We start from the raw sequence: 27,405 nt of genomic DNA on the forward strand, positions 1-27,405 counted from the left end.
GAGTTCACACAATCATACTTAACAAGGGCCCTTTAGAGTTGACAATGTCAAATGTGTCCCATGAAAAAAGAAAAAGGTCTCTCTTAAATTTTGATCCCACCAACCCAAAAAGATACCACGGTCCCCTAATTCCAACCACTAGAGAGATGAAGAAAGACCTTTTATGACATCACATAGGTACACATCTTTTTATTTACCCACTATAGAATCCTATACTAACAAACAAGTAAATATAGTCAACAAAGCAAAATATGATGTGTAAAGAAGGTTCCAAATGGGATAGTAATTAAACCTGGGGCAAGTGAGAACTCTGAATTTTTGTATCAACCTGGTAAAGAACATCTAATCATGGCGGTAAACCCGGGAAAATGACTTCATATTAAAGCAACTTGTGAGTTACAATAAGCAAACTCAAGGGATGAAAAAATGGGGGATCACCAAATGTCAAGAGATTGCACATTATTTTGCTTTCTGTTCTCAAAGCTAAAATTACTTTAGAGTTGTAAAGGTTCTCTATGAAAGTTGGCCATAAAAAGCTTGGTAAACATAAGAACCACACCCAATAGACACCATAACCAGCTCAAACAAGACTGGGTACCGACGATTTTACTTTAGACAACTGTCGCCAAAATAATAACATCTCACAGCCTTTAGAATGCCTACCACCCAAGTAATCCCATTGTAAAAGAGTTTAAAAGCTGCTATTATCACTCTGTCATCACAGGCTTGTTCTCGTTGGCTTTAAATCTTGGTTCCTTGGGCTTGTCTTCCATTTTCCTGAAAGGGAAAAGAGAAAGAAACAAAAAAGATGCAACCAAATGTCAAAAACTTCACAGGGCATCAATACAATGGAATACCAAAAACGTAGCTCAGATACAAAGACAATAACGAAAACAACATAAGACATAACATAAGCTATAAATATTACAAGGAATAGGAGGGGAAAGTTAGGTCGTGTGCTACTGTTATTATTATCATTCTAAGAACCTATGCATGATCACCAGTCCACATAGGGGTACAGAGTGCACACCCTTCCCATGTTGAGCATTGTGTGCGAGAAATACTGATAAGTTGAAAGAAAAAGGAGAGTTGGGCACCAAAGCCCAAGTTTGGTCCCGCCATCTTTCAATCCCATTCAAAATTAGACAGCTTTACTAATGCATTATAAGTAACAATGCACATCTAGATATGCTTGATTTTAATAAAAGGCATACTAAACATATTATTCAATCTACAAAATAAATGATCACAAACTTGAATTTTTAGCTCCCAGTAAAATTAATAGTTTACAATCCTCATGCGCCCAAGTCTTCTAACTAAATTAGCTTCTGGGTGAGAAAGGAAAACATTCACATGGCAAAACAAGCCAAATTATTTATCAAATTATCACATCTTGAAACGAACATTCACCACTAAAATTCATAGTTAAATTTAATCTTCATATTGCTGACTATTCTCACTAAAGCTTCCAGGTGCAAAAGAAAGAATGCGGCAAAGCCCTGTATAAGAGGTTCTATTCCTACACCTCTGCTTCGTTTCCTTACAAAAACAATCCAAAAATTACCACAAAACGACGAAACAGAACAAATTCCCCTAAACCACAAATGCAACAGGGAAAGCACTAGTGAACATTGAAACATACTACACAGACCAAACAAAAAGAAACCAAAAACTCCCGGAATCTCAACTTATTCACCATGTCAATTTTTTTGGCATAGTACAAGTACCCAAAATCCATCTATCCATAAATTAAAATTGAATACCACAATACAGAATTTAAAGTATCTCAAGCTTACTATTCCATGAACAATATATCGAAGAAACACCCATTTCAGCAAATGTTCAAATAAAGTAGCAACAACTTATTAGACCCTTAAAAACTACTAATGAAGTCACTTTAAGACAAATGAAACGACGAGAATAAGCTGATAAATTTCCCTATGTATATTCATCATATTCACACGAGGAAAAAAAATCCCAGCATATTTGATAAAGTTATAGAAACGAAATACCTCTTATCGGAGGAGCCTCCCTTCTGGCTGAGGAAGGATCGGAAAAGATGTGAGTTGACGTCGTAGATCATTGTCGCTGTTTACTCTCTCCGCTGATTATGCACCCAATATATCAATCAAAAACCCTAACCCTAACCCTAATTTTACAACGGCTCTGCAACCTCAGCTATTTGAATACGCTTTGTCTGTGCAGTAATATTCTCAAATATTTGTCCACATAATGGGCTCATTGCATTTGGGCCTTTTGGGCTTTATTGAATTCTTTTAAAAATAACTCATTTTTAAGTTTTTTTGTCATTTTTACGATTTTAGAAAGAGCATTTTAACAACACAAATTTCAAATTATTTAGTTCAAATATATAACTTCTGGATCTGATACCAAGTATATATTGACTATATATCAAACATATAATAATACCGTAAAAATTTAAAGATAAAAAAGATAATATTCTTTGTAAAATTATGATGTAAATTTTTATTTACGAACTAGGTTGGTATTTTTCACAATATATTTTTTCAATAATAACAAATAATTTATATTATGAAAACTATGATTAGGAACTAAATTTATGATGAAAACTAGCATAGTCACTGATTAAAAAAAAACATATTTATCATGATTAAAGCATATCAAAGGAGCTTAACAAATGGTTACTTTAAGGTTACTACTATGACTCACTTTTTAACAATTACAATTTTTTTTCTATTTTTTGAAATATCATATTTTAATGTAAAAGCACTTTATATTTTTGGAATCTATTGAACATTTCAAATTTGTTGTTTCATAATTTGAGGATCTTTTTTAGAAACTTACCCATCAACTTCAAGGGAAATGGACATAAATAGAATTATGTGGGGGTGAGGAATCATTTTCAAAATTGACATTTGTAGGGGTTAATGTTTATGCTACTTTTCTTAGAAAAAGTGGTGAAAGAAACAAATGATACCATAATTTTTCATGGCTTTTTTGGGCCTCTTGATTGTTTGTAGTATAAATGTCCTTTCTTTATTAGCTAGAAGCCATCAAAATGGTTATTTTAAAGTAAATAATTCATGTCATTCATCATTATAGTAGTGTTTTTATGATGAATAAGCATATATGTTTAGCTAAATTAGTGTATGTATATTTTTTAAAAAAATGATAGTTTCTTAATTTTTTATTTTTTAAAATTTTTATAATTGAGTTTGGTCCAAAAATGTAGATATTGTCAAAAATGCATAGTTTACCATATTTGAATTCTTCTCATAAAAAAATGATAGATTTTTTTGACAAAAAAAAATATAGATGGCGTAGTGTAAATAAATAGGTTACCATATGTTGACTTTCACGTCAATAATATAAAGTTTAACATTTAATTTTATGGGAAAAAAAAACTAATCATGAAAACTCCACCCTCCTTCAATGTTACATGATAGAAACTAATTTAAGAAAATATATATTTTTCAAAGAAGAAAAAATAAAACACAATAAATTTGTGGGAATTGACAAGTTATTTCGAAAAAAAAAATACAAAAAAAAAACTTGATATTTATAATAGTGTTTAATGGGTGCCACGACATCCAACTAAAGCAGTTGGTACATAAATTTTTAATAAATGACATGAATAAACAAACAATAAATTAAATTCATCATATAGGTATTAGATAATATAACAAAATCAACGGTCAAGATGAACCCACCAATAATAGTATTGCTACAAAGTAGAGGGGGGCGAAAACAAATTAATAAAAATTATACTAATATATATACAAAATAAATAAATGTATAATTTTATGGGATCAATATACAACTTTACATATATTTATCATATTTTGTTTCAAAAATGTATTGTACAAAGATTAAAAAAAAGAGTTAGGGAAGCATGGCTCTAACGCCACCCGTTACTATGACTGTTTTCTAGAATAACGATTGACCCTGCAAACTAACACGAGTTTTTTCAGCGTGTTTTGTCTTCACTCACACGCTTCTTGGGAAAACTTCCCAAGAAGTTACCATGAGATTACTCCGGATCAAGCATGTTTAACTTTTGAGTTTTCAAGTGATGGACTACCGAAAAGAAGATGCATCTTGTTAATATAGATAGTACCCATCAATCCATTTAAGCATTCTTCAACTGTGTAGTTACATACCTACACAGTCTTAGAATCATCACACTTGACATTTCCCAAACGATGTAGGATTGCATAGTTTTTACCCGATCTTTCCCCCTGCAAATCACGAGATTCTGACTGTCACAATGGCCACCCCAACCCCTAGCTCCTCATTAAATTTAATATTAGATCTCACATCTTTTAATTTAAAAATTAAAATGTATATCACCAAATATTACATTATACTAATAACAGTATACCGCATCAAATAATATTTACATCATGAAATAGTATCGTTTGACGAATAATACGGTGTAATTCAAAATCAGATTCTATATATTTTAATTTTCAAATTAAATTATGTAAACATGTAATCATAAAATGTCACCAATACCAATAATGGTGGACAATTCACTAAATAGAAGATAAGTGGGGCCTCACAAGAGAAGAATACAATACATACATTTATATGGTTTGTGAAGAAAAGAGCAGAAACCAACGTTGACTTGACTTGGCCAATATGAAACCAAAAAAGGCGTTGGGCGTATTCTAGTAGTAGTAACCCAACCCAACTTTATTCCAAATCCAACAACGTGATTAATTAACCAAAAATTAGATTAAGAATGGTTTAATTAATTAGGGTTAATGATTGGTTGTATTTGGTTTGAGATTAAAATAATAATAATATAAAAAAAAAGGGATGAGTTGGCAGGACAATATCTATATGCTGACATGGCAGGCCGTCCATCCAATCACTTTTTCCGTCGGTGGCCTTGCCTATGCTCGCTACCAACCAACTTGCCCTATTAATAACCTCTCCATCCCCTTCTATTAATTACCATTTTACCCTTAGTCTCTCTCACTCTTTCCCTCCTTCCAAATGATCATGTATCAAAAAAAAAAAAAAAATTTTGGATAATTCTATAGTAGGGCCTTCAAAAATAATTTTACCGTAGGACTCTTTTGTGTTCTCAACTCGTTAATAGTTTTCGGCGCGATTTTTTTTTATGACCATGTATATTGTAGTTATTTAGAGCATCCTGCAAATTTTCAGAAAATTCCGAATAATTTACAGTGCCGTAAACAGATTATTGCACTCGTAACTAATTTTTTTATGCGCGTAGAAAATAGCATGTTTGAACTTAGTTTTCGGCACTATAAATTATTCAGAATTTTCTGAAAAATTTGCAGGATGCTCTAAATAACTACAATATACACGGTCATAAAAAAAATCGCGCCGAAAACTGTTCAAAGATTAAGAACACAAAAAGAGCCTACGGTAAGGCTCTTTTTGAAGGCCCTACCAAAGAACTTTCCAAAAGTTTATATATTTTTGGATTGCGTGTTTTTTCTTATTTACTGATTATATGTAGATTTTGTATTTTGATAACTTATTTGTTGTACTCTGTATTTTATAAAATTGTTCAAATAGAATCTTAAACTTAATTTTTGTCAAGTTTTCTTAACTGAAATCACAAATAATTCACAAAACTAACAATTCAGAATAAAAATAAAATTATTCTGCTTAAAATATGTGCTGTTGTATTTAATTTTTTCTTCATCAAAATTTAGTTTAGGGGTCTATTTGAACAATTTTATAAAATATAGAGTCTAAAGATAATTTTCTTAAAACACAGAATCTAAATAAATAATCAGAAAAAACACATTGTCTAAAAAAGTATAAACCCAAAAACAAAAATGAACTACTTATATTCACACGTTGTAAAATTATGTTGGAGTACGGGTAAGAATTGGACATATGAAAAATATATAAATTGCTTTTTCTCAAGTAGTTGTAATAAATAAATAAATAAAATTTTAGTGCATACATGAATATAGCTAAGATAGACATAAATATGATATGTGCACTTAAATATTACGCACAGTGACATGACACTGTTTTTTAAAACAGTAGATCTTAATTTCAATAAATGTGATTGGCGAGTATAACGGACACGTTACTATGTGTTATATTTATGTACATATTTTTTGTGCACATATCCTTACTCTAATACATTTTGTTTTGTGATTTAGTTTGTAATTTGTACTCGGGTAATTAACTCAATCAAGCTATGTAAATATATATTATTTTTAAAAATAAAAAATAAATATATACATTGTCAAAAAAAATGTTATGTAAATATAAGCTTTAATAGTGTGTTTGATGCGTTTTATTGTATCGTACCGTATTGTATCATATAATATTATATTGAATTGTATGTATAACATATTTTTTATATAGTATTATATTTAATATTGACTTGTATTTGCATATAAATATATAACATTTTAATAGAAAATGCATCCTAAATAAAATGATATGAATTGTTAATTGATTAATATTTAGGCATCCTAAATATTCGTTATAAAGAAATAATAATATTTAGGCATTTGAGTTATAGATTGATCTTTTTGATCGAGCAAGTATTATTTTCTTTAATTTTATTAAATACTTGTTTGAGTAGTTATAGCTTTCCAAGAATTCAATTAGTTGCTTGCTGGAAATTTTTTATTTTCTTAATCTACTTTATTTTCTTAAATATAATTTTTTGAATTATTTTTTAAAATGTGTAAATAAGTTGTGCTTTAGTTTTAATCAGTAATGAGTAGTGTTGTAATGATGAAAATGTCCTGTCTATTCATTATGTATGTGTTTACAAATATTTAAGTTTAGACTAATAAATTATAGAGAAATTTATATTTTATATGGGTTTTTGTATTTTAATTTCAAAAATTAACTATAAACTTTTATTTACAAAAATGTATCGCGACATCATAAAAACAAATACTAGATTTCAAAACAAAATTACGTAAAATAAAAAATCTCGGATTTTTAATTTCTGTGGGTTTCCAAAATTAACATTTTGGTTACTTAGGATGTCAATAAGATACCAATTAATTAATTTATCATAAAAAATAACTTTTTATAAAATTAATGAGTTACAAAAAATAACTATATTGCTTCTTAGAAATTTATTTTTAGTATACTACATATTAACATTTTAATGAAAAGTTTTAATACATTTTGTTGGTTACTAATGTGATTTACATCCAGGTAATAATAGTCTTTTATCAATCGAACTAGAAAAAAAAACTTAGAAGTTACTTTTGAATTATAATAAAAAAATACACATTTTAGTCATTTAACATTAATATTTATTAACTAGATTAAAAAGTATTTGATATACTTTATTATAGCTCATTAGTTTCTAAAATAGACTTGAAGTCAACATAATTGTATCTTAAATATTAATACACCATAATATAACCTAAAAATGGATAATCGGTATCATAAAATAATAAATTAATACAAATAGGTTTTTGAGGTAACCAAAATGCATATGAAATAATATGGTCTAGAAATGAAGCTTTTTATGAAAAATAACTAATTGGTATCTTATCTAAATCGTAAGTAACCAAAATGTTACTTTTAGAAACCTAGCAAAAAAACAAAAAATCACTACAAAATGTCTTTTAGGGTCGCTTTTGCACAGTCACCATTGCAATTGATCAAATCAGCTTAATAACGTACTGACGCTAATTTTTGTCAATTGCATCGGTACATGTAACACTCTGGATAATCAAGACCATTACACTGTGTGTTTTAAAGAGTGTTAGACTCTCTAAACGAGTCTCTAGGCCGTAAACGTGTAACTAAAACGTGATTAACAGTTTATGGTTAAAAAATTTGGTCAAAAAGGAATAACCATTTCATTAAAATATTTACGTTCGTACATGGGATCCCAAAATAACGTTTAAAAGGCTAATTACAGTTCAAAAGTTATAACCAGCCGACCTAAGCAGCAAAATAGGGTTTGACCCTAGTTCATTTGAGAAACCCCCGCCGTGGTGGTCGAGCAGCCGCATATGTACACGTCGCCACCGAAGCTCTCCAACTTATGGCTGGTCCAACTTCCTCTTCCCCTTACCTGCACCACATAGCACCGGTGAGCAAATGCTCAGTAAGAAAACTTAAACATATTCATAACCAGTTAATAACATATCATAAAATCATAATAAACATGCATAGCAGTAATAACCTTGCTCATGCATGCATTCTAATCAGATAAGTGATTGCAGCGTCACATCAAGGTCCGTTGCCCTAGATACATGACCACAAAGTCACCCTGGGGCCGATACCCTAAATAAATGACTAATAAGTCATACCGGGGCCCGTTGCCCTAGGATATGGGACTATAGAGTCACCCTGGGGCCCACTGCCCTATCCTATGTATAACCAGCCTTAGAGCTGGCCCAACGTACCTGACGCTTTAATTTTCCAACGACCATAGGGTCGGTCAAGCGTATATCACACTCTTGATTAGGCCTAACCATAATGACTAGCACTCAGTGCGCTATTGCCGCCCTTGACTTATAAGTCAAGGCTTTTGACCAGCGCTCAACGCGCTTCTGTCATCATTGACTCGTAAATCAATGTTTTTCATTCAGATAATGCAAACAAAACATACATCATAACCAAATATGAAATCTCATCAATAAAACGAGTAATAAAAGGTTCATGGACTAAAAACCAGCTCCCAAAACCTCAAATCCTACTAAAACGGTTAGTAGATTCTATCTCGAGCCAAAAGAATCGAAAACCCGCGTTTAAAACTTGTTAAAACCCAACCTGGCACAAAAAAGACAGGCGGACCGCGACCTGCCCCCCAAGGGTCGTGGCGCGCCCCCAAGACAGAGAGCCCCCTGTCTGGGTGCCAAGGGCGGGTCGCGGCGTGCCTGTCAAACAGAGCCCAAGGGATGCTCTGGGGTTCATTCAAGTCGCGACTTGCATGAACTCGATCATGACTTGACCCCGCAAACCCAGCTCCCCTGCATTTTCTTCAATTCTAACTCAGCCAAATCTTCAACCAAACAATCCCAATATCACAACCAATCATATATACAACATAACCACTAATCTAACAATAAAATCCAAGCCTCTCAACACCTAAAACACCGTCAAATTCCCAACTACGCAATCAAACTCTCAAGCCTTCAAACCACATAAAAACAAAGCAAAAACCTTGAGATTCAAGCTGAAAACCTTACCTCATTTATGATTTAAATCCCTTTCAGTTGCTGTAACACAACCTCAAACTCCAAGCCTCAATTCTCAAGATTGAATTCCCTAGCTTGGCTTCCAATGAAAAGAGAGAGAGAACGATGATCGAGAGAGAGTAAAGAACTCTGTTTTTCCTTAGTCCTTCTACAACCTTCTAAACTTAAGCATATCTAATGGTCAAAATAACCAAAATTCCCCTAGGGCCATTCTAATCCTCAAAGTCATCCAAAGGTATAATTGTCATTTCCCACCTATCCCGTCAATCATAAATAACGTCCTCAAAATTCCGTTACTCCCAATATTCTCAAATAATTAATAATTAATAAATCATATCTCATTACCTACTCATTCTCGGTAATGTACTAAACATCAACTTACCCCTAGGCTCAACCTGACCTCGGTAATTAACCTCGTTATGATTAAACCGCTAACTTGCTTCCTAGGATCGTCTCATGCCGAATAGCTCAAACATATCCACATAACAATGTGGTATCACCCATATATTACATACATGCACATAAATATACAAATATGTCATTAACGAGCCAAAATTACGAAAATGCAATTCTAATAAGAAATGGGCCCACATGCATGCAAATATCATCATATTCACATAATCATGCATATAATCACATAATAATGTGTTAAATCAATTATGGCCATCATAACTCTTAATTTAGGCACTAAGCCACATTAGGGAATTTGGGTATTACATCATGTATAGTGGCCTAAATTCCCACATTCAATAGCCTCTTTTGTCATTGCTGATGAAAAACTGATGAAAATGACCACCTATACTTAATTTTAGTAAAAAAAAATGTTTGATGAAAATAAATGGTTTTCATTGAAAATACATTAATACATTTGTTTGAATTAATATAATTTATAAAATTGTTTAACAAAATCTAAATTTTGATAAATAAAATCCAAAACTATAAAAATAGTTTTATTTGTTTAAGTTTTAGATTTTATTTATTTTGAGTTTAAATTTATAGATTATTTATATATATATAAATAAATCAATGAATTTTAAGTGATGATATTTTAGTATTTTTTTAAACAAGAACTGATTGACTAAAATTGGTGAAGGGAGCTATTTTTTACTAATTAAAATAACTTTTTTTTTAATCAAAGTTAGACTTAAACGTGCTTAAACCAAAGGGACAATAGTGGCAATTTTCATATTAAAAATAGGGGTGTTAAAAAAATATCCGATCAATTCAATCTATTTTCCAAGGTGCAAATTTATGTACTTGTGGGTTTTGGATTGGATACACTTTCACATGTAAAAGTAATTGATCCAATTCAATCAACACTTATTTAAATATATTCTTAAAAAATTTATAAATATATAATTATTGTTTTTAAATATTTGAAAACAAGATTAATATTTATAAGAAAAGATGCTTAACCAAATGGGCCTATAGGGATGTTATTTTTACTTACAAATGGGAAACTATTTTGCTCATAATCAATACAATTCATATTTTCGATCTAATACAATTCACACAATAGCTTAAATCCAATATGCAATAATGCGGATTGGGCTGATTATTTTAGATCTATTATTTTTATAATATAAATAATTTAATAATTTTCACTAAAATTCATTTTTTTTTCTCATTACCAAAATCATAAACATAAATAATAACAACCATAATCAATAAGTTCCAAGTAGATAAACAAAACACATTAGTCATAACAACATCACCAATAATAAGCTAAGCTCCTTAAGTAAAAAAAAATCTAAGCTCTTGAGTCTTTAACAACACAAATAAACAAAATTCACAAGTTCTTAAATCTCCAACAACACAACAAGCTCCATGTTTTTATTTTATTAGATTTTGTTTTCTTTGTTTTTTAATGTCATATATTAGATTTATAATAAGAGGTTTTAAGTTTATCAAGATTAAGCATCTTTTCTTATAAATATTAATCTTGTTTTCAAATATTTAAAAACAATAATTATATATTTATAAATTTTTTAAGAATATATTTAAATAAGTGTTGATTGAATTGGATCAATTACTTTTACATGTGAAAGTGTATCCAATCCAATAAAAAAAAGTTGATAATTCTTTTTGTCATGTATTGGAATGACATTCAAACATTTCAGTTTCTAACTAAACAAACGAAACATTTCAGTTTATAACCAAACAAAGGAAAAGAATGAAATGTTCATTTCTCCCAACAAAATGGGGCCTAAGTTTAAGATAGTGCCTTCGGTGGTTGAGTGGTGTGAAAAAAGATATAGTAGCTCTATGACAATAATCATGAGACTCCATCTTAAAATTAATTGGTGATTAGTGGAGTTACTCATGTACTTATTAATGACTCAATATTCTTACACTTATTCCATGTGGGACACCATACTCCAATATCCCTCTCAAGACGGTGACAATTTTTCGCTCACCAATTTTAAATCACTTGATCACAAGTGACCATTTTTAGCTCGCTTATCTTTTTGGATCTCAAGTGTCTTTTTAAAAAGTATTTATTTGGATCGTATGCTCACTAGAAAATTGACTCTTGATACCATAACAAGAATTATGAGGCTCCATTTTATTGTGAAATGTTTGCTGTTGCAGGTGTTCACATTGACATGGTAAAAAAAATAAACATAATTAACAAAGAGTTACAAAATATGAAGACACTAACATACATGAAGAACAACATAAATTACATTGCAGGTGGATTATACCTAGTATCTAATTAAAATATTGTTCTTTGTATAAGAACTATTTATTTATTTATCATTCAATGCTCAATTTTGAATGCTATTTTATAAAAAAAATTATCAAAAAAGTAAATAATTTTACAAAAATAACATAAAAAAAATTGTATATTTATAATCAACAAAAAGTAAAAATATTTGAGGTGAAACCATGCACAAACGAAACTAAACAAAGAATGTTAGCGTGTTTAGTTGAACTTAAAAAAAAATCATTAGAAAAAGAAAACAATTAAAGTTTGACCTTTTCTCCGATGGCAATGGGTCAACTTGAGAGAGTTAAACTTAAAAAGGAATTATTTTTATTAAAGTTTAAGTTCTCTCGAACTAAACGAAGCAAGTTGATTAAATAATTATTAACCAATCATAATAAATAATAGGGAAAAGGGAAAAGGGTAATATGGTAAATTAATAAATGTTTGAGATACACATTACCTAACGAGCTTAAAAAGTGTTAATTACCGAAGCTCCAAACCAAAGGGGTAGCGCTGAAATTTCAACCTACTAGAACTAAAGTACTCACAAAGAACCAATACCAATACAAATACGTAGCCAAATGCCTTCCTTTCTTTCTTTCTTTATTTCTCTTGTTCAACCTTGTCTCTCTTTCTCTCTCTAGACTATCTCTCTCTCTAAAGCCATAATACCTCACCAGTCACCACCAGTCTTCTACCACCACCTCCACCCTCCATCTTCTCAAAAAAAGAAAAAAACTTTAAAAATAAGAAAAGAGAGAAATAAAAACAAAAGGTGGTAGATGCATGAGCCACAATCACAATATCTTTCTCTCTTTTTCTCTTGTTACGGTTGCCACCTTCCCTTCCTTTAATTCAAATTCTTCTTCTTCTTCTTCTTGTTTCGTTTTGTTTGGTTTCACTGGTTGATTTTTCTTGGTCAACCCCAGCGCTTGAGGTCGCCAGCCAACTTCTCTGGTTTGAGGTACAGAACACAATGACCTTGTCTTCAAAGTGGCTGGTTTTTGTTTTTGCTTTGTTTTTGGTAAATGGGCATCTTAGCGTTGACGCATTGACTGGCTTCAAACCATGGAAATGTCTTCTTACCTTGTTTGCTTTCTGGGTTCGGCTTAATTTTGGTCCTTGTGGCTTGTTTGAGTGTCATATTGGAGTTTATTTTGTTGTTGGGCATCTGGGTTTGTCTTTGCTGTTAGTTTTTTGAAGAAGGTGGTAGGTTGGTGTGGTTGACTTAGCTTTTCAAGCGTAAAAATTAGGCAGTTTTTGTGAACGAAGCGTTTAGACCTCTGAGCTGGTTCACAATGACTTAATTCTATCCAGTTTCAAGGGGTGATTTAGTTTTTCCATCTTTCGAGCTATGAGTTAATGATGCGAGAGCATACAAGAATTTCAAGAATTGGTGTATCAATTTCAGGAATTACACTTTATTTCTTGCTCTATCTGTGGTAGAAGCCGTTCCAACGATGGTTTTTTGGGAGTTGGATTAGCTTATTATGTTCTTTTTCCACAATGAGATTCGGTTAATAGTTAAAGTATCAATGCCATTGTTTCCATAGTCACTTCAATTCAACTGTAATAGATTTGACAAAGTTAAAGACGAAGTATCAATCTTGGTCAATAGTTGTTTGTTCCGATATTGAGTCAGCTTTTACACACTTTTAGTAGATAATGGAACTGCTGATAACTACGTGAGCCTGATTCTTTGTGATAAGTGCTAAAATAGTAAGTTTTTTTAAATATGTGATCTTTCATCTGATTGACCACGTATATTTGCTCCCTAAGGTGCCTTTGCCTTTACTGACATTGCCCAAGTTTTTTCACACTTGTCACAAAAGGGACAACAAGCCACTTCTGCAAATCTGTTTATAAAACATTGCCTTTTAAAGTTATTATTAAAAAGCTATGCCTGTGATATAACAATCAGGGTTGCTGTCTCTCTAGATTTTCATCCTTGTTCACTGAGATTGCTTTACATAATATACAGGTAAATCTATTTGATGGAGGCCAGTTTCTCTCCTGATATGATATACTGATAGTGGCCCCTAACATCTTAGTTAGTTAATTGATTAGGAGTCACTTAGAGGGATTATGAAAGTCTTAAACCAAGTAAATTGCCCTTTTTAACTCAACTTATTGGGAATACAACCTAAACGTGATGGGTGGCTTTGTTTCTAATGCTAATCTCTAAGCTGATATACTGTCATTTGTTTATTTGATCTCTAAAATTGAACTTTTGTAACTTGTAATGTGTATGATTGTATATTACATGCATTTGCATACGCAATATTTGTCTTAATGATGTATTAAAGTGTTGCTTTCATGGTACCTTTCTAAAATCATACCTTTTTCATTATTATTATTATTCAAGGTGGGAGCTGATATAGGAGAAAGGGCATCAGGTGTGTGTTGCATTGCTTAGGAAAGCTAGTCACAGTTATGGTGAGCTTAAGAAGGCGCAAACTCCTGGGACTATGCTCTGGTAAATTTTAGTTGATATCAGTGATGTCAATTAGCTTGTGACTCAATGTTTCATGTCATTGTTTCTAGATAAAAAATATGCAGTGCCTTTGCAGGTAGAAATTCTTTTCTTACCCCACTTCCCAGGTTTTCTGGCAATGGAAAGACTCCTGCAAATTCTTCATTGAACACCAAATCTATCAGTGTGCATCCCATATATTCGGATGAGATTAAGCCACCGGATGGGGTAAGAGTGGACTTCTAGCTGTAATTGATGAATAACATGCATCTTATGAAGCATTGTTTTGTTTGAAGGTATCACCTGAAATTCTTGATGGTTTGCCAGACCTTGAAACACGTATATATTGGCCTGTGTTCTATTCTATATAAATATTATGTTATAGTAAGACCTTTAATTGATATCCCTGGTCATGTCAACCATATATGATACACAAATAGACACTCTTTAGTCTTCAATTTTCAGCCATATAATTTTTTGCATTTTGAATGTATGTACTGTCGTAGCCTTTTTTAACTTATCTTTGTTTTGTTGTGCATTTGATCAGAATACAAGTGTCAAGGGAGGACAAGGGTCAACAAATGTATCTGATTGTGGCTCACTAAAAGAGGAGCATAATCAGCAAGTCTCAGGTTTGTTGCTCTCAAGTTTCAAGTATAATTATATGTCAATACTAACCAATTGGATTATGAAATTGCTCAATAAAAACCTCTACAGAAGGCATATCACATATACTTATTTATATCATATTATATTTTTCTTTAAAAGTATTGCTTTGATGTGTTACATGGACCATATATATATATACTTCTTCTTTCTGCATCTTCAGTCTTTCTTCCACACCTGCATAAATGGTTTTCTATCTCCTATAAATAGTTTTTCATTTGTCTCAAGTCTATAGTTTGTTTTGACCATGTTTCGAAAATCAACCATTCGAAATGGTTAAATATGTAGAAATCCTGTTGATATTTTCTTTTCATCGGTCACTTTTAAGTTCTGGGAAGGATGAACTTGTTGGATTTTTCATATAATATTCACAAACACCTTTAATCAATTAGCTTCTATTAGAATTTATGCATGTGCTTAATATGAATTCTATTGTGGAATGTCATATCATGGCAGGGCCACCAATAAAACGCAGGAAGCGACACAGGAGAAAGAATTTTCAAAACCAAGAACAATGTTTGATGAGGGGTGTCTATTACAAAAATATGAAATGGCAGGCAGCAATTAAAGTTGACAAGAAACAAATCCACTTGGGTACTGTCGGTTCACAAGAAGAGGCTGCTCGCTTGTATGACAGGTAGTAATTACACCTTATCTGGTTTGATACTAATTGAAGAGTGAGAATATGCAGATTAAAGAACTTAGTGTAGGATTCTTTAACATGTTACAAACAGTTCTGAGTCAGATAGTTCTATGCTGTTCTGCCTTTTGAAGTTTTAGTAGGAGTTCAAGTAACAATGATATATTTCGTTGTTGCTTTCTACTTTGGATGTTGCATCTTTTCCCATGTAACTTTCAATAGAATTTTAATTCTCCTACATGCTTAACTCTTTTGGCGAAATGGGACCTGCGGCTATGTTCAACATTTGTTATACTTAAAACAATGGCTCCTGCTTATGTTCAGGGCTGCTTTCATGTGTGGGAGGGAGCCAAATTTCGAGCTTTCAGAGGCGGACAAACAGGAGCTGAGACAATTCAAATGGGAAGAATTCCTGGCCATGACTCGGCATGCGATCACCCATAAAAGTAATCTTTCCTTTACAACTCCTGTCAATCTTATTAAGATTTTATGTCTCATACCTTTAAAGGGTTTGCTTTTATTAAATAAATACTACAGAGCACAGAAGAAGGATTGGAACAGAGCCGGAGAAGAGCCCCGAGCCTTCCCCATTGCAGAATGATGATTCAGACAGCAAGAATGAAGAAAATGATCTCTCTGGTTCAGAAGATGTGGAGGCAGACATGTCAGTCTCTTGAGATTTATGGTTCAAGAACAAGGCTGAATATTCCGGTTCTAACAGTTAAGTTTCTAGTTGATAGGCCTAATTTTTTCCAGTGTATAAAAGACCCTTATTATTAGGGTCAGCCATGGAAGATTTTATAGTTGGTAAAGGAACTCCCAATAAAGAGTTCCATACCATATTACTTATTCATAATAATTATATATGTTAATCATCAGTATCTCTGCTCCACTTTACTCCTAGGAGTAGCTATAGGTATTTTTTCCCCAAATTTTAGAACTTCTTACTATTTATATTATGCTCATGTACTAAACAATGCCTTCTAAAAATTGATTATGAAAAGACACATACATAGAAGGCATAATTAACAATTTATTAAATTTTCCTTAAGTTGATGTTGCAGTGCATGGCTTTAGCTACTTAGAACACTTATATTGGATGAGCTAAAATGTGTTATTCTTTATAATATAGAGAAAAAATAGTTAGTAGTCTTCCATTTGATGATGTAAAGTTATATTTTTTTACCTAAATGAATAATATTTCTTTATATGTAGTGAAATACTATTCATCAAGCTATAAATATTTTATTATTTTTTTATAAACTTTTGTATATATATATATGATTGTGATACTATTATGTTTAATTATTTTATTTCTTAAAATAAATAAAATATTTTTAAAATTATAATATATAAATAATGTAAAGAAGCATATGTATGGTATAATGTAAAAGTTTTGAGGTAAATTATAAAAATGTATGTTTTTGTGATATATTTTATACTATACTTTCTTTATAATATTTAACTAAAACTCATAAAAACATATTCCATCAGCTCTTTTATACATATATTTATAATAGCTATGCACAAACTCCAATTAATTCATATCTACATTTACATAACATTTATATATCATTTATATAATATTTTAATGTTTTTTTTTATAACTTTTCTCTCTCTATTTAGTATATATTTATTATTTTTTTTTTCAATTATTTTATTTTACATAATAAAATATGTTTAAAGATATAATATTTAAATGATGTAAAGAAATATATAGAGAAGCTGATATATGGTATAATGTAAAACTTAGAGGTAAAATAAAAAAATGCGTGTTTTGATGTGATATTTTAAAGGATTGAGTAGAACACCTAATGTGAGTGCTCTTAGCAGTACAAAACATTGTAATGTCACTTGTCTTTTTTTTTAGTCTTTGATATATGAAATTTATTTAGTCCTTCACATCAACACATGTAGCTATTACAAAACAGGTATTTTCTTCTCTCTAGAATCCTTTTTCTTTTTCCTAGCTGTCGGCCTCCTAGCTCGTACACCCTCTTCTAGTTGCTCGCCATAACTCCACTATCGCGCCCCATCACCTTGGTGTTACTTGGTTTCGGTGGTGTGGTAGGGGCGCCTCGTAGCTCTTACACTCTCTCCTAGTTGCTTGCCAGAACTCCACTATCGCGTCCCATCACCTTGGTGTTACTCTGGTTCGGCGGTGTGGTAGGGGTGCCTCGATATATGGTTTTTGCATCGTTATTTTGTGGTATTAGTTGTTTTGCGGTCGCAAGATGACAAATAGGTTGAGGGAAATGGCGAAGACAATCGTTGTGGTTGGAGGATTAACAGTGGTCGACTTATGTTGTGAATCTTTCTTTTATTGTTTTTCTTTTGTTTGTGTGTGTTTTATTAATAGTCCAAAATTTATCTTAGTGTCAATAATGAAATTTTATTTAACTGCTACCTTTTGATAAATTTTTAGTTTGTTACCATTTGTAAGTATAATATGTCAAAGCTCCCATTTGGAGAGTTTATTCACGACGATTTGAATGTTATGTTGTAGGGCTGTACATATGGACCTAAAAACCCGTCAACCTGACAGACCCGCCCAACCCGTACCTGAAAAACTCAAGAAAAATGACGTAAATCAAATGCTTGGGTTGGATTAGGTTAAACTCGAAGGCCCCATCACCTGAACCCACCCGAACTCGACCAATTATTTATTTATTTTTTCTGTTTTTTAATTTTTTAGTTTTAGTAATAAAAAATATTGATGGTAAGTTTTTTAATTCTTTCTTTAATTAATAGTAAAATATTGATCAATTAAAAGTTCACAAAAATAAATAAACCCAATTGTAAAAGAAAAAGAGTTAAAAGTTTAATTTTGCAATGAAAAGAAGAAAAAAAAGATTATCGCCTCACCCGACCACATCCAACCCTATTTCGGGTGGGTTTGAATACACTTCTCTCACACCCGAATTCGACCACATCCGAACCTGACAAAATTCGATAGTAATTCGGGCGGGTTCGGTAATAATTTATTCCACCAGAAACTTGACAAACCCGAATCCAACCAACCCGCCTAACGTGCAACCCTATTATGTTGGTCAACTCTTTCGAGATATTATATTTGATCTTTCATAAGTATTATGTGTTCGACTAGTAGTGTATTATGTTTTTGTTACCATTGAATGAAATTTTCATTTATAAAAATATATATATTTATATATAGGTATTACTAGGTGCATTTGTGGAGATAGTCTTTTTAGGTATTTTTAGATTAATCCTAATTTTTTTTTTGAATCTTAAGGGTCAAATTATGCTACGCTTTCTTGAATTTGGATAAAGATACTGTTTAAATACCAAATCTTAGATAAATAATTGAACTCAAAATTTGAATGTGGTTGCCTTAAATGGGTAGTTTTCACATCAAATATTTATTTTTCTGATTATCTATGAGAACAATACATTTTTGCAAATGTAAAATGATTTTTTAAGGGTCATTTGGCAAAATGACCTATTTTTTAAAGTGATTTTGAACTCTATATTAATTTTGATAATTCTTTGCAAAATAGTCTCTCATACTTTAAAAAGGTGGTCGAAAAATTCAAACAGTCGATCGAAAATTTTAGACAGCTGGTCGAAGAATTTAGACAAATGATCGAATTTTAAACACATATCACTTTGCAAAAAATTATTAAAAGTAGGACAAAGTGCAAAATTACTAAAAAAATAGAGGCAATTTTCACCAATTTTTTTAAAAATCTCTAATATACACTCAAGATAATAAAAATAATCAACATTTTATTTCCTTGGGTTGTTTCTGGTGCAATTTGGTTCTCTTGGATAAGAAAATTTTAATGATGAATTCAACAAAAAAAAAAATACAATATAATTTAATAAATTTGGCAATAAGCACACATTTCATAATTTAATATATTAATTCTCATGTCACCAATTTTTACACTAATTTTCTTTAAAAAAATAGATCAAATACACAAAATATTGTAATTTTATCCACATCCAAAGTATTAATCAAAAGAAAAGAAAAAACATCCAAAGTAACATTAATATTTACAATAACACTTGTTCTTTTTACGAAGAAGAGATATTTAAAAGAAATCAACCATGATAATTAAGTTAGGTATAAAATTAAAGATTAATTAGTTGATCTCCTCAAAATAATCAAGTGCTGGGATATTTTTCTACTTATCACAATTATTGGTTATTTGAATATTAAATAAGGTTTATATTTTTTTGGGCTCTGTATTTTTTCTGATTATTTGTTTGGACTCTCTGTTTTAAAAAATTTATTTTTGGACTTTAAATTTTATAAAATGATTCAAATAGATCCTTAAACTCAATTTTGATGAAGAAAAAATTGAATATAACAATACACTTTTTAGGTAGAATAATTTTATTTTTTTCTGAATTGTTAGTTTGGTAAATTATTTGTGATTTTAATTGAATTTTTTTTTATCAAAATCGAATTTAAGGTTCTATTTAAACTATTTTATAAAACATAAAGTCAAAAAAGTAATCTATAAGAGAACACAAGATCTAAACAAATGGTAAATAAGACAAATATATTTAAACAATGCCTAAAAAATTATAAAACCTATTAAATATATTTAGTTATTTAATTTTATTTTTTGAAATCATATATTTATTTAAATTTATATATTTTAAATCGGTAATTATTATTAGGACTTGGTTGAAGAAAATCTTCTATAAATAATACTCGCGTTCTTCAACATATAAGAGATTTTTTTACTTTAAATTATTTTAGGGTTTTACTCTGCTTCGTAAACCCTAATTTCATTCTTTATTTTACTTCGATTTCGATTCTTCCCCAATTCTATTTTCTTCTCCCCCCGAAATCTCAAATAATAGCTAATAAAGGATCGGAGATATGGCCGAAGCTAATACCAAAAGCGGTTCAGTCGAAAATTCTAGAGTGACATGGGAAGGTTGCAGCGTCTTGCTCGATATCAACGATGGCGATCGCTTGGTTTTCGCTCGTCTATCTGCGGCTGCGACATTGAAAATTGGTAATAAGAACTATTCTCTGCAACCCTTGATCGATTGCCCATTCGGTTCAGTTTTCCGCGTCGAAACTGGAAGCGGAGGATCTTGTTTGACTCGCTCCAGTCCCTCCTCAGAAGGTAACAATGCTCAAGAAAGTAATGGTTTTCAATCGAAAGACGAGTCGTCCAAGGACAATCGAGCACTCGTTGATGACAATAAAGCTCAGAGCTTGACTGGGGAAGACATAGATGCAATGCGAAGAGAGGGTGCAACAGGTGATGATATAGTCGAAGCTCTTATTGCAAATAGTTCGACATTTGAGAACAAAACATTGTTTTCCCAAGAGAAATATAGGATTAAAAAGCAGAAGAAGTATGCCCCCAAAGTGCTATTGAGGCGCCCAGTTGCTCGGAGTATCTGCGAGGCTTATTTCAAGAAATATCCTTCAAGAATTGGGTTTTTGAGAGTTGATACCTTATCTCTTTTACTGTCATTTGCTAATGTCTCTGCAAATTCTGAAGCCCTTGTGGTCGATATGGTTGGTGGTCTGGTTACTGGTGCTGTGGCTGAAAGGTTGGGAGGTACTGGTTCAGGTCATGTATGCAGTGCCTACCTTGGAAAGACACCTTGTTCTATAGAGATAGTGAGAATATTCAACTTTGGCAGTGATATTTGCAAGAGCATTCTTCGGTCTTCTCTTGATGACTTGACTATTACTTCCAGTTCCACCCAGAATGGGAGCTTAGATCAAATTGATGAGGGTGATTCTTCTACCATGAAAGGTGGCTTGTTAGATCATCATGACCAAACCTCAGATGACATTTCTCATGTAATGAGAAGTTGCAAATCTGTAAAGAAAGCTGGGCAGAAAGCACCTGAAGAAGTGATCAAATTGTGGAAAGAAAATGGCTTTTCTAGTCTGATAGTTGCTGCACCGGATTCGGATACATGGAGTTTGGTTAAAGATTTGTTGCCCCTTTTATCAAATTCAGCTCCTTTTGCAATTTATCACCAGTTCCTTCAGCCTCTAGCAACGTGTATGCACAATCTACAGCTTGAGAAAATGGCAATTGGGTTGCAAATTTCAGAGCCTTGGTTGCGAGAATATCAGGTCCTTCCTTCGAGAACCCATCCTTTCATGCAGATGTGTGCATTTGGTGGTTATATTCTTAGTGGCACTAAGATTTGCAGCAGCAGCAGCATGTAGTCCTATCGAAGCAAGCCATATTTTCATTCCAAGTGCCAAGTCTCATCATTTTTGTAGTGTTACTGCTTGGTTACTTGTTTTTTACCAAAATGAAATGAATTTATTTTTACTGGTTTAGTTATTTAGTTTAGTAGCTGTACATTGGCTGCAACACTTTTTTTTTTATTAATTGTCGACAAACTCCACTAATCTTTATATTTTTTTACACTTACTCATTTTTTATTTTTAGTGGCTAGGTCTCATTGCCATAGTATTGAATCTCATTTTATAATTTTAAAAACTTGAAATCAGTGGGACCTACAAGAATAAGTGATTGGTAAGATAGTTTTGAAAATAAAATTCAAACTAGTATTCTAATTTTGTGATCTAAAATCAAAAACAAGAAAAATAAGTTTTCTATGATTCTAAATCATTATATCTTAAAATCTTACAAATCTATCACTTTTTTATATTTTCAGAATCACTACTAACCATATATTCAGTTTTTTAAAACTCAAAATCAGCAATGTTTAGATATTGAACCAATCATATTTTCAAAACATGTTTTCAGATTATAAATTCAAATTTTTATTTAAAAAACACACTTTCTGAAAATAGAGTTTTCCAATTGCGAACCAACCAGACCCTCTCAACACTACAGCTAGGGTGGCAATTTGGGTCATAATACGACGACACGACACGAAAATAAATGGGTTTGGGTGACACGTTTAATAATCGTGTTCGTGTTTGAGTTTTTGATACGTTTAATAATCGTGTCGTGTTCGTGTTTACCTTAATCGTGTCGTGTCATAATCGTGCTGACCCGTTCAATCATCATGTCGTGTCATAATCGTGTCAGACATGATAACACGAATAATTTTCATAGGTTTTATGAATTTTTTCATGCAGTTATGATTAATCGTGTCATAATCGTGTTATTGTGTTCGTGTCATGTTGACTCGTTTAATAATCGTATCGTGTTCGTGTTTACCTTAATCGTATCGTGTCATAATCGTGTACGTTTACATGAATTGTCAGTCCTAACTACAGTTCCTTGTTATCTGCAGTTAGGACACGTGTGTCCATAATTTAGCAAATCTTCAATTTTTAGTATCCATAATTTATTGGGCCACATACTAAATACTTAATTATTTTTTAAAAAACTATTTTAAAAATAAACTAAAATAATAAAAAAAAGTTTTGGAATTACAAAATTAAAAGCATATCAAGTAACCTTAAATAAACCTACAGTCTTCATTTAATTAATAATAAAAAAAAACAGATTTATCTTCTTCAACTTCTCTCTTCCCCAATCTTTCACGGTTGCTCTCTCTCTATTTTCCCCTCTTTGTTCATCTTTAAACCCACTTTTTAATAGATATTGGTTTGTTAGGGTTTACAAGTTCGTCGGTGGGCGGAGGCTTGCGAGCTAGGGCAACGAGATTTAGATGTGGAGCCTCGCGAACAGACGAGTGGTGGTGGCTGGCGGTGGGTGAAATCAACGGTGCGAAGAAAAAATTAGGGTTCATATTGTGTAGTTTTGCGTCTCATAAATTTTAGTCGATTGGTGGTCTTGTGTTCAAATTTTTGTGTTTGTTATTTCTTGCTAATGATAGGAACTTAACTTTTGTGGTTTCTAATTTTTTTAAAGTGGTTTCTAATTTATTAATAGTATTTGTATTAAGTAAAATATATATTAATTGTTTTATATTTAAAAAGCAATTAAAATAATTTTATTGATGAGTGGATCAAATATGATGATGTGAACGGGAAAAAAATTAACATTTATATAGAACGACAATTTTACCGAATCACGACAACTTGTGAAAAAACAACAATTATCATAAAACGACATTTTCAAGAAAACGACAACTTTAATTCATCATCCTCTGAAAACATAAAGATTGTACAAAATATATACGACATGTCGTTTAAGCAATTCATCATCTTCTCCTTCGTCTCTCTTCCAATCCAAACCAGTCTACTTTGATAGAGAGATTCTTACATGGTCTCGCCCTGTTGATGATGAGAGCCCCCGGCGGATGGCGTCGTTTCCTTATCCTTCTTCCTATTCTATGCTTTCTTCCTTATTTTTTCTCTGGTATTTCCTCTTCTTCTTCTAACTATGTTTGTTACTAGTATTTTTCTTGCTCGACACTGACGAAATATGGTTTGAACTTTAGTTAGGGAATTGCATCAAAGCACTACCATTGGAGATCTGCCCACCAAAAGGACCAAGTTTGATCATTTGGTTCTTGGACCCGCTGCCGGTCAAGGCTTGCCCAATCGCTTGCAATGCCAAGGTTATCTATAATTTTTTTTGTCGTTGGTCTCTTTCATATCAGTATTGGGTGTTTTTCACTGTTCTGTGACATGGGTCTCCCTTGAAATTTCGAGGAAAGATCTAATTCTTTTAAACTTAAACTGGTTTCTAAGTACCATTCCATCAAGAAATTGTATCTTGTGATTATTGCAATTAGACTAGCTATCTGCTTTTTTTCTCCATGATTTGAGATATGGTTGGTCTCTTTCATATCAGTATTGGGTGTTTCACTGTTCTGTGACATGGGTCTCCCTTGAAAATTTGAGGAAAGATCTAATTCTTTTAAACTTAAACTGGTTTCTAAGTACCATTCCATCAAGAAATTGTATCTTGTGATTATTGCAATTAGAGTAGCTATCTGCTTTTTTTTCTCCATGATTTGAGATATGGTGTTTCTGATATATTCAGCTATTGGAATGCAATTGATTCAACTTTGGGGTTTTGTTATTTCTTGTTCAGGTTTCTTTTGTTTTCACTTGTGCAGGCTCTAAAGCTCTGAACAAGACCAAGTTTTCAACCTCCTCCCAAGTACCCAACTTTGGAGAGAAGATAGAATTTGTCACTGTCTTTACCATTTATAATTCCACCATTAGCGTGCGTGCAGATGAGAAAGCATCAAACTTGGTTACTGTTGGGAATGTTTCATATAGTAAAGAGGAGAGGTCCATGGCCATTTTGAATACTTTTGTTAACTTTATTCAGGTAGTTTGTTGATTCATTAAAGTATGATATGCTACTTTGAAATTTTGATTGAAAAAAAGTTATGTAAATCTTGTTGAAGTTCCATCAAATCTACTTAGTAGTCCTAGATTAGAAATTTGAGCTTTGTAAAATACCTATTGAGTTCTCAGAATTTAAAAGGATTATTTAGAAGTCTAGTTTTTTCTTTTAAGAGTATTTGATTAGAATGTGAAGAAATCTGTATTTATCTTGACATATTCTATATTATGCAGGTGACAATGCCTCAGAGCAATCTAGTTATTCTCACTGATCCAGCATCTGATTTTTCAATAAGCAGAAATGGGGTCACTGTATATCCAATCCAAGGTGAATATTCGCGAGACAAGTTGATGCTTCAAAGAATCAGGTCTTACATTGTAAGAGCATATTGTATCATTAATTGTTTATAGAAGATTTCTGTTGAGGACTAGCATGTTTCTCAGTTAATTTATATGTTCCCACTTTCTTGTGATTGCTCGATGCGTTCAATCTTTTCGCTCTAAAATTTGCTATGGTAATTGAATTCCACTTTTTTTCTTATTTAGTTTTTTGAATTATATGAAGTTTTTATAATACAGTTAATCTATGACTATGTACTTCTTCAATTCTTGTGATAGGGGTTTTATGGCCTTGTCACCGTTGAAAGATAACTAGTGAAATATATTTCTAAGAAAACTGTGAGACAAAGGAGTAATCTAAATATTGTTTTTGTATTCTGGCAGTACTGAATTTTGAAATTGTATATCAACTTTGTAATACAGGCCTTCTTGGAAACAAGACTCCGGGAGGTTTCTCGGAGACCAGAACATGTTAACCACTACATTTTTACTGATTCAGATATAGCTGTGGTGGATGATTTAGGGCACATATTTCATGACTTTCCAAATTTTCATCTGGCTCTTACCTTCAGAAACAACAAGGATCAGCCTTTGAATTCAGGATTCATTGCAGTTAGGGGGACTGTTGATGGAATTTCAAGGTGATTAAATTGCATTATATCTGGTTGCCTTTCCTGTACCTCAGTTTAGTTGCAAGAAAACAAAAGTAATACAGTGCTCAAATTGCTCTCTGTCTTTTGCACTCAACTTGAAACCAATATGATGTTTCATGGATTCATTATATGTTCTGCAGGGCAAAGAATTTTTTACAGAAAGTGCTTGAAGTTTACAAATCAAAATACATAAATGCTTCTCGTATGCTTGGAGATCAATTAGCTCTTGCATGGGTTGTGAAATCACATCCTTCTTTTGACATACGAAGATTTTCGAAAGCCCAAGCTTTCGTTGAGGATGTTGGGGGCGCTTCGGTATTGTTTTTACCTTGTGCTATATACAATTGGACACCACCAGAAGGTGCAGGCCAATTTCATGGCATGCCTTTAGATGTAAAGGTATATTTTTTATGAACAGATATAAACAACTTGTCATCAGAATCTTGATTTTATCTATGTTTTGGGATGTTTATGGAGTTTCATTCCTGTTAAATGGGGATTATGATGCTAAATGGTGGCTTGTGTTTCCAAATCTTAAATGCAGGTTGTTCATTTTAAAGGTTCAAGGAAGCGCCTGATGCTCGAGTCTTGGAATTTCTTCAGCTCTTCATCTGACATATCAGATATGTTGTGCCTTGTTTTGATGAGTGGAAGAACGAAATATGATTTTTGAATAACTCTCTTTCACTATTTGATTGTCCCAATATAGATTTGATGAGATAAATTTTGTCTGCATTTTTTTAGTAGATAAGTTGTGGCAATAGGCGCATGATTTGGTAACATTCCAATTTGTCTACTATTAGTCGATAAAATTATTTCTTTCGCTTCTGAATTCCAAACAATTCGATTTGGGGTCAGTACACAAAGATTTAAGGTCATTTCTTTAATTTGTTCTCCATTTCTAAGTTCGTATCCCTCGCAGTAGCTTCATCAATGTTACCTACCAAATAAATAACTTGTTCAGGAAGACCATCTAATTCTCCCGAAAGAATCAATTTAAACCCTTTAATTGTTTTTGCTAGACCAACATATTTTCCTGGGGAACTTGTAAATACTTCTGCTACGAAAAAAGGTTGTGACAAACTGCTAGTTTAGCTGAAACTAAAAGAATGAACCTTGGTAATGCCTGGAGGTTAGATATTGATGGAAGAAGGAAGCATAAGGCAATATCCATCATTTTGTGGCATTAAAGAGATGGACTACAACAAACTTGTTTAACAATAATATGCCATTTTTAACTAAAACGACAATAAGTTCAAATAACAAATGCATATGTCGTTTGGAGGCTAGGCAAAATCATACCATTATAATTTGTATTTTGTATTTTTTATTCTATATATTCTTATTGAAAGTGCTTAAAAATGTCATTACTTCAAAAATATCTTAATTTGTTCCATGATAATGTGTTTTTGCCCTTGTTGTACGTGTCTTTCACCCAATTTTAGCAATCCATCTCGGTCTAAATAAAAATTTATTAAACTCAAAACATTGAACTATCCGAAAACAAATAATAATAAGGGATATTTGCTGCGAAAAGACCTAAGTTGTCAGTTTTATAACATTT

The 27,405-nt window shown here is 31.8% G+C and overlaps 4 protein-coding genes across 4 annotated transcripts; 3 read left to right on the plus strand and 1 right to left on the minus strand.

Annotated features, from left to right (window-relative positions):
* Positions 1 to 349: 349 nt before the first annotated feature.
* On the minus strand, positions 350 to 2,182 carry LOC133782611 (wound-induced basic protein). Its single transcript, XM_062221944.1, has 2 exons — positions 2,013 to 2,182; positions 350 to 777 (listed from the first exon to the last, which is right to left on the minus strand). Exons 1-2 carry the CDS (start codon positions 2,081 to 2,083, stop codon positions 708 to 710), a joined length of 141 nt encoding a protein of 46 aa, XP_062077928.1. The 5' UTR covers positions 2,084 to 2,182; the 3' UTR covers positions 350 to 707.
* Positions 2,183 to 12,464: 10,282 nt separating this feature from the next.
* LOC133782618 (ethylene-responsive transcription factor-like protein At4g13040) lies at positions 12,465 to 16,713 on the plus strand. The gene is made up of 7 exons (XM_062221956.1): positions 12,465 to 12,835; positions 14,237 to 14,347; positions 14,442 to 14,572; positions 14,892 to 14,976; positions 15,467 to 15,647; positions 15,975 to 16,096; positions 16,188 to 16,713. The coding sequence occupies exons 2-7, from the start codon at positions 14,305 to 14,307 to the stop codon at positions 16,325 to 16,327; spliced, it is 702 nt and encodes a 233-aa protein (XP_062077940.1). The 5' UTR covers positions 12,465 to 12,835; positions 14,237 to 14,304; the 3' UTR covers positions 16,328 to 16,713.
* Positions 16,714 to 20,367: 3,654 nt separating this feature from the next.
* On the plus strand, positions 20,368 to 21,945 carry LOC133782627 (uncharacterized). Its single transcript, XM_062221963.1, has one exon. The coding sequence runs from the start codon at positions 20,506 to 20,508 to the stop codon at positions 21,826 to 21,828; it is 1,323 nt and encodes a 440-aa protein (XP_062077947.1). The 5' UTR covers positions 20,368 to 20,505; the 3' UTR covers positions 21,829 to 21,945.
* A 1,812-nt stretch (positions 21,946 to 23,757) lies between these two features.
* LOC133782634 (uncharacterized) lies at positions 23,758 to 26,735 on the plus strand. Its single transcript, XM_062221969.1, has 7 exons — positions 23,758 to 23,908; positions 23,991 to 24,110; positions 24,615 to 24,832; positions 25,084 to 25,227; positions 25,612 to 25,829; positions 25,982 to 26,240; positions 26,386 to 26,735. Exons 1-7 carry the CDS (start codon positions 23,830 to 23,832, stop codon positions 26,512 to 26,514), a joined length of 1,167 nt encoding a protein of 388 aa, XP_062077953.1. The 5' UTR covers positions 23,758 to 23,829; the 3' UTR covers positions 26,515 to 26,735.
* Positions 26,736 to 27,405: the final 670 nt, after the last annotated feature.

This window comes from Humulus lupulus, chromosome 1, assembly GCF_963169125.1.
Source record: "Humulus lupulus chromosome 1, drHumLupu1.1, whole genome shotgun sequence".
Lineage (NCBI taxonomy): Eukaryota > Viridiplantae > Streptophyta > Magnoliopsida > Rosales > Cannabaceae > Humulus > Humulus lupulus.

Bases quoted from the DNA above. Each gene is read 5' to 3' on its own strand.
- LOC133782627 (XM_062221963.1), top strand. From the start codon at position 20,506: ATGGCCGAAGCTAATACCAAAAGCGGTTCAGTCGAAAATTCTAGAGTG.
- LOC133782611 (XM_062221944.1), bottom strand. From the start codon at position 2,083: ATGATCTACGACGTCAACTCACATCTTTTCCGATCCTTCCTCAGCCAG. The intron at 778-2,012 runs GTATTTCGTTTC...TTTCCCTTTCAG, and splicing joins GGAGGCTCCTCCGATAAGAG to GAAAATGGAAGACAAGCCCA.
- LOC133782618 (XM_062221956.1), top strand. From the start codon at position 14,305: ATGGTGAGCTTAAGAAGGCGCAAACTCCTGGGACTATGCTCTG. The intron at 14,348-14,441 runs GTAAATTTTAGT...GTGCCTTTGCAG, and splicing joins ACTCCTGGGACTATGCTCTG to GTAGAAATTCTTTTCTTACC. The intron at 14,977-15,466 runs GTTTGTTGCTCT...ATATCATGGCAG, and splicing joins GCATAATCAGCAAGTCTCAG to GGCCACCAATAAAACGCAGG.
- LOC133782634 (XM_062221969.1), top strand. From the start codon at position 23,830: ATGATGAGAGCCCCCGGCGGATGGCGTCGTTTCCTTATCCTTCTTCCT. The intron at 25,228-25,611 runs GTAAGAGCATAT...TTTGTAATACAG, and splicing joins AAAGAATCAGGTCTTACATT to GCCTTCTTGGAAACAAGACT. The intron at 25,830-25,981 runs GTGATTAAATTG...TATGTTCTGCAG, and splicing joins ACTGTTGATGGAATTTCAAG to GGCAAAGAATTTTTTACAGA.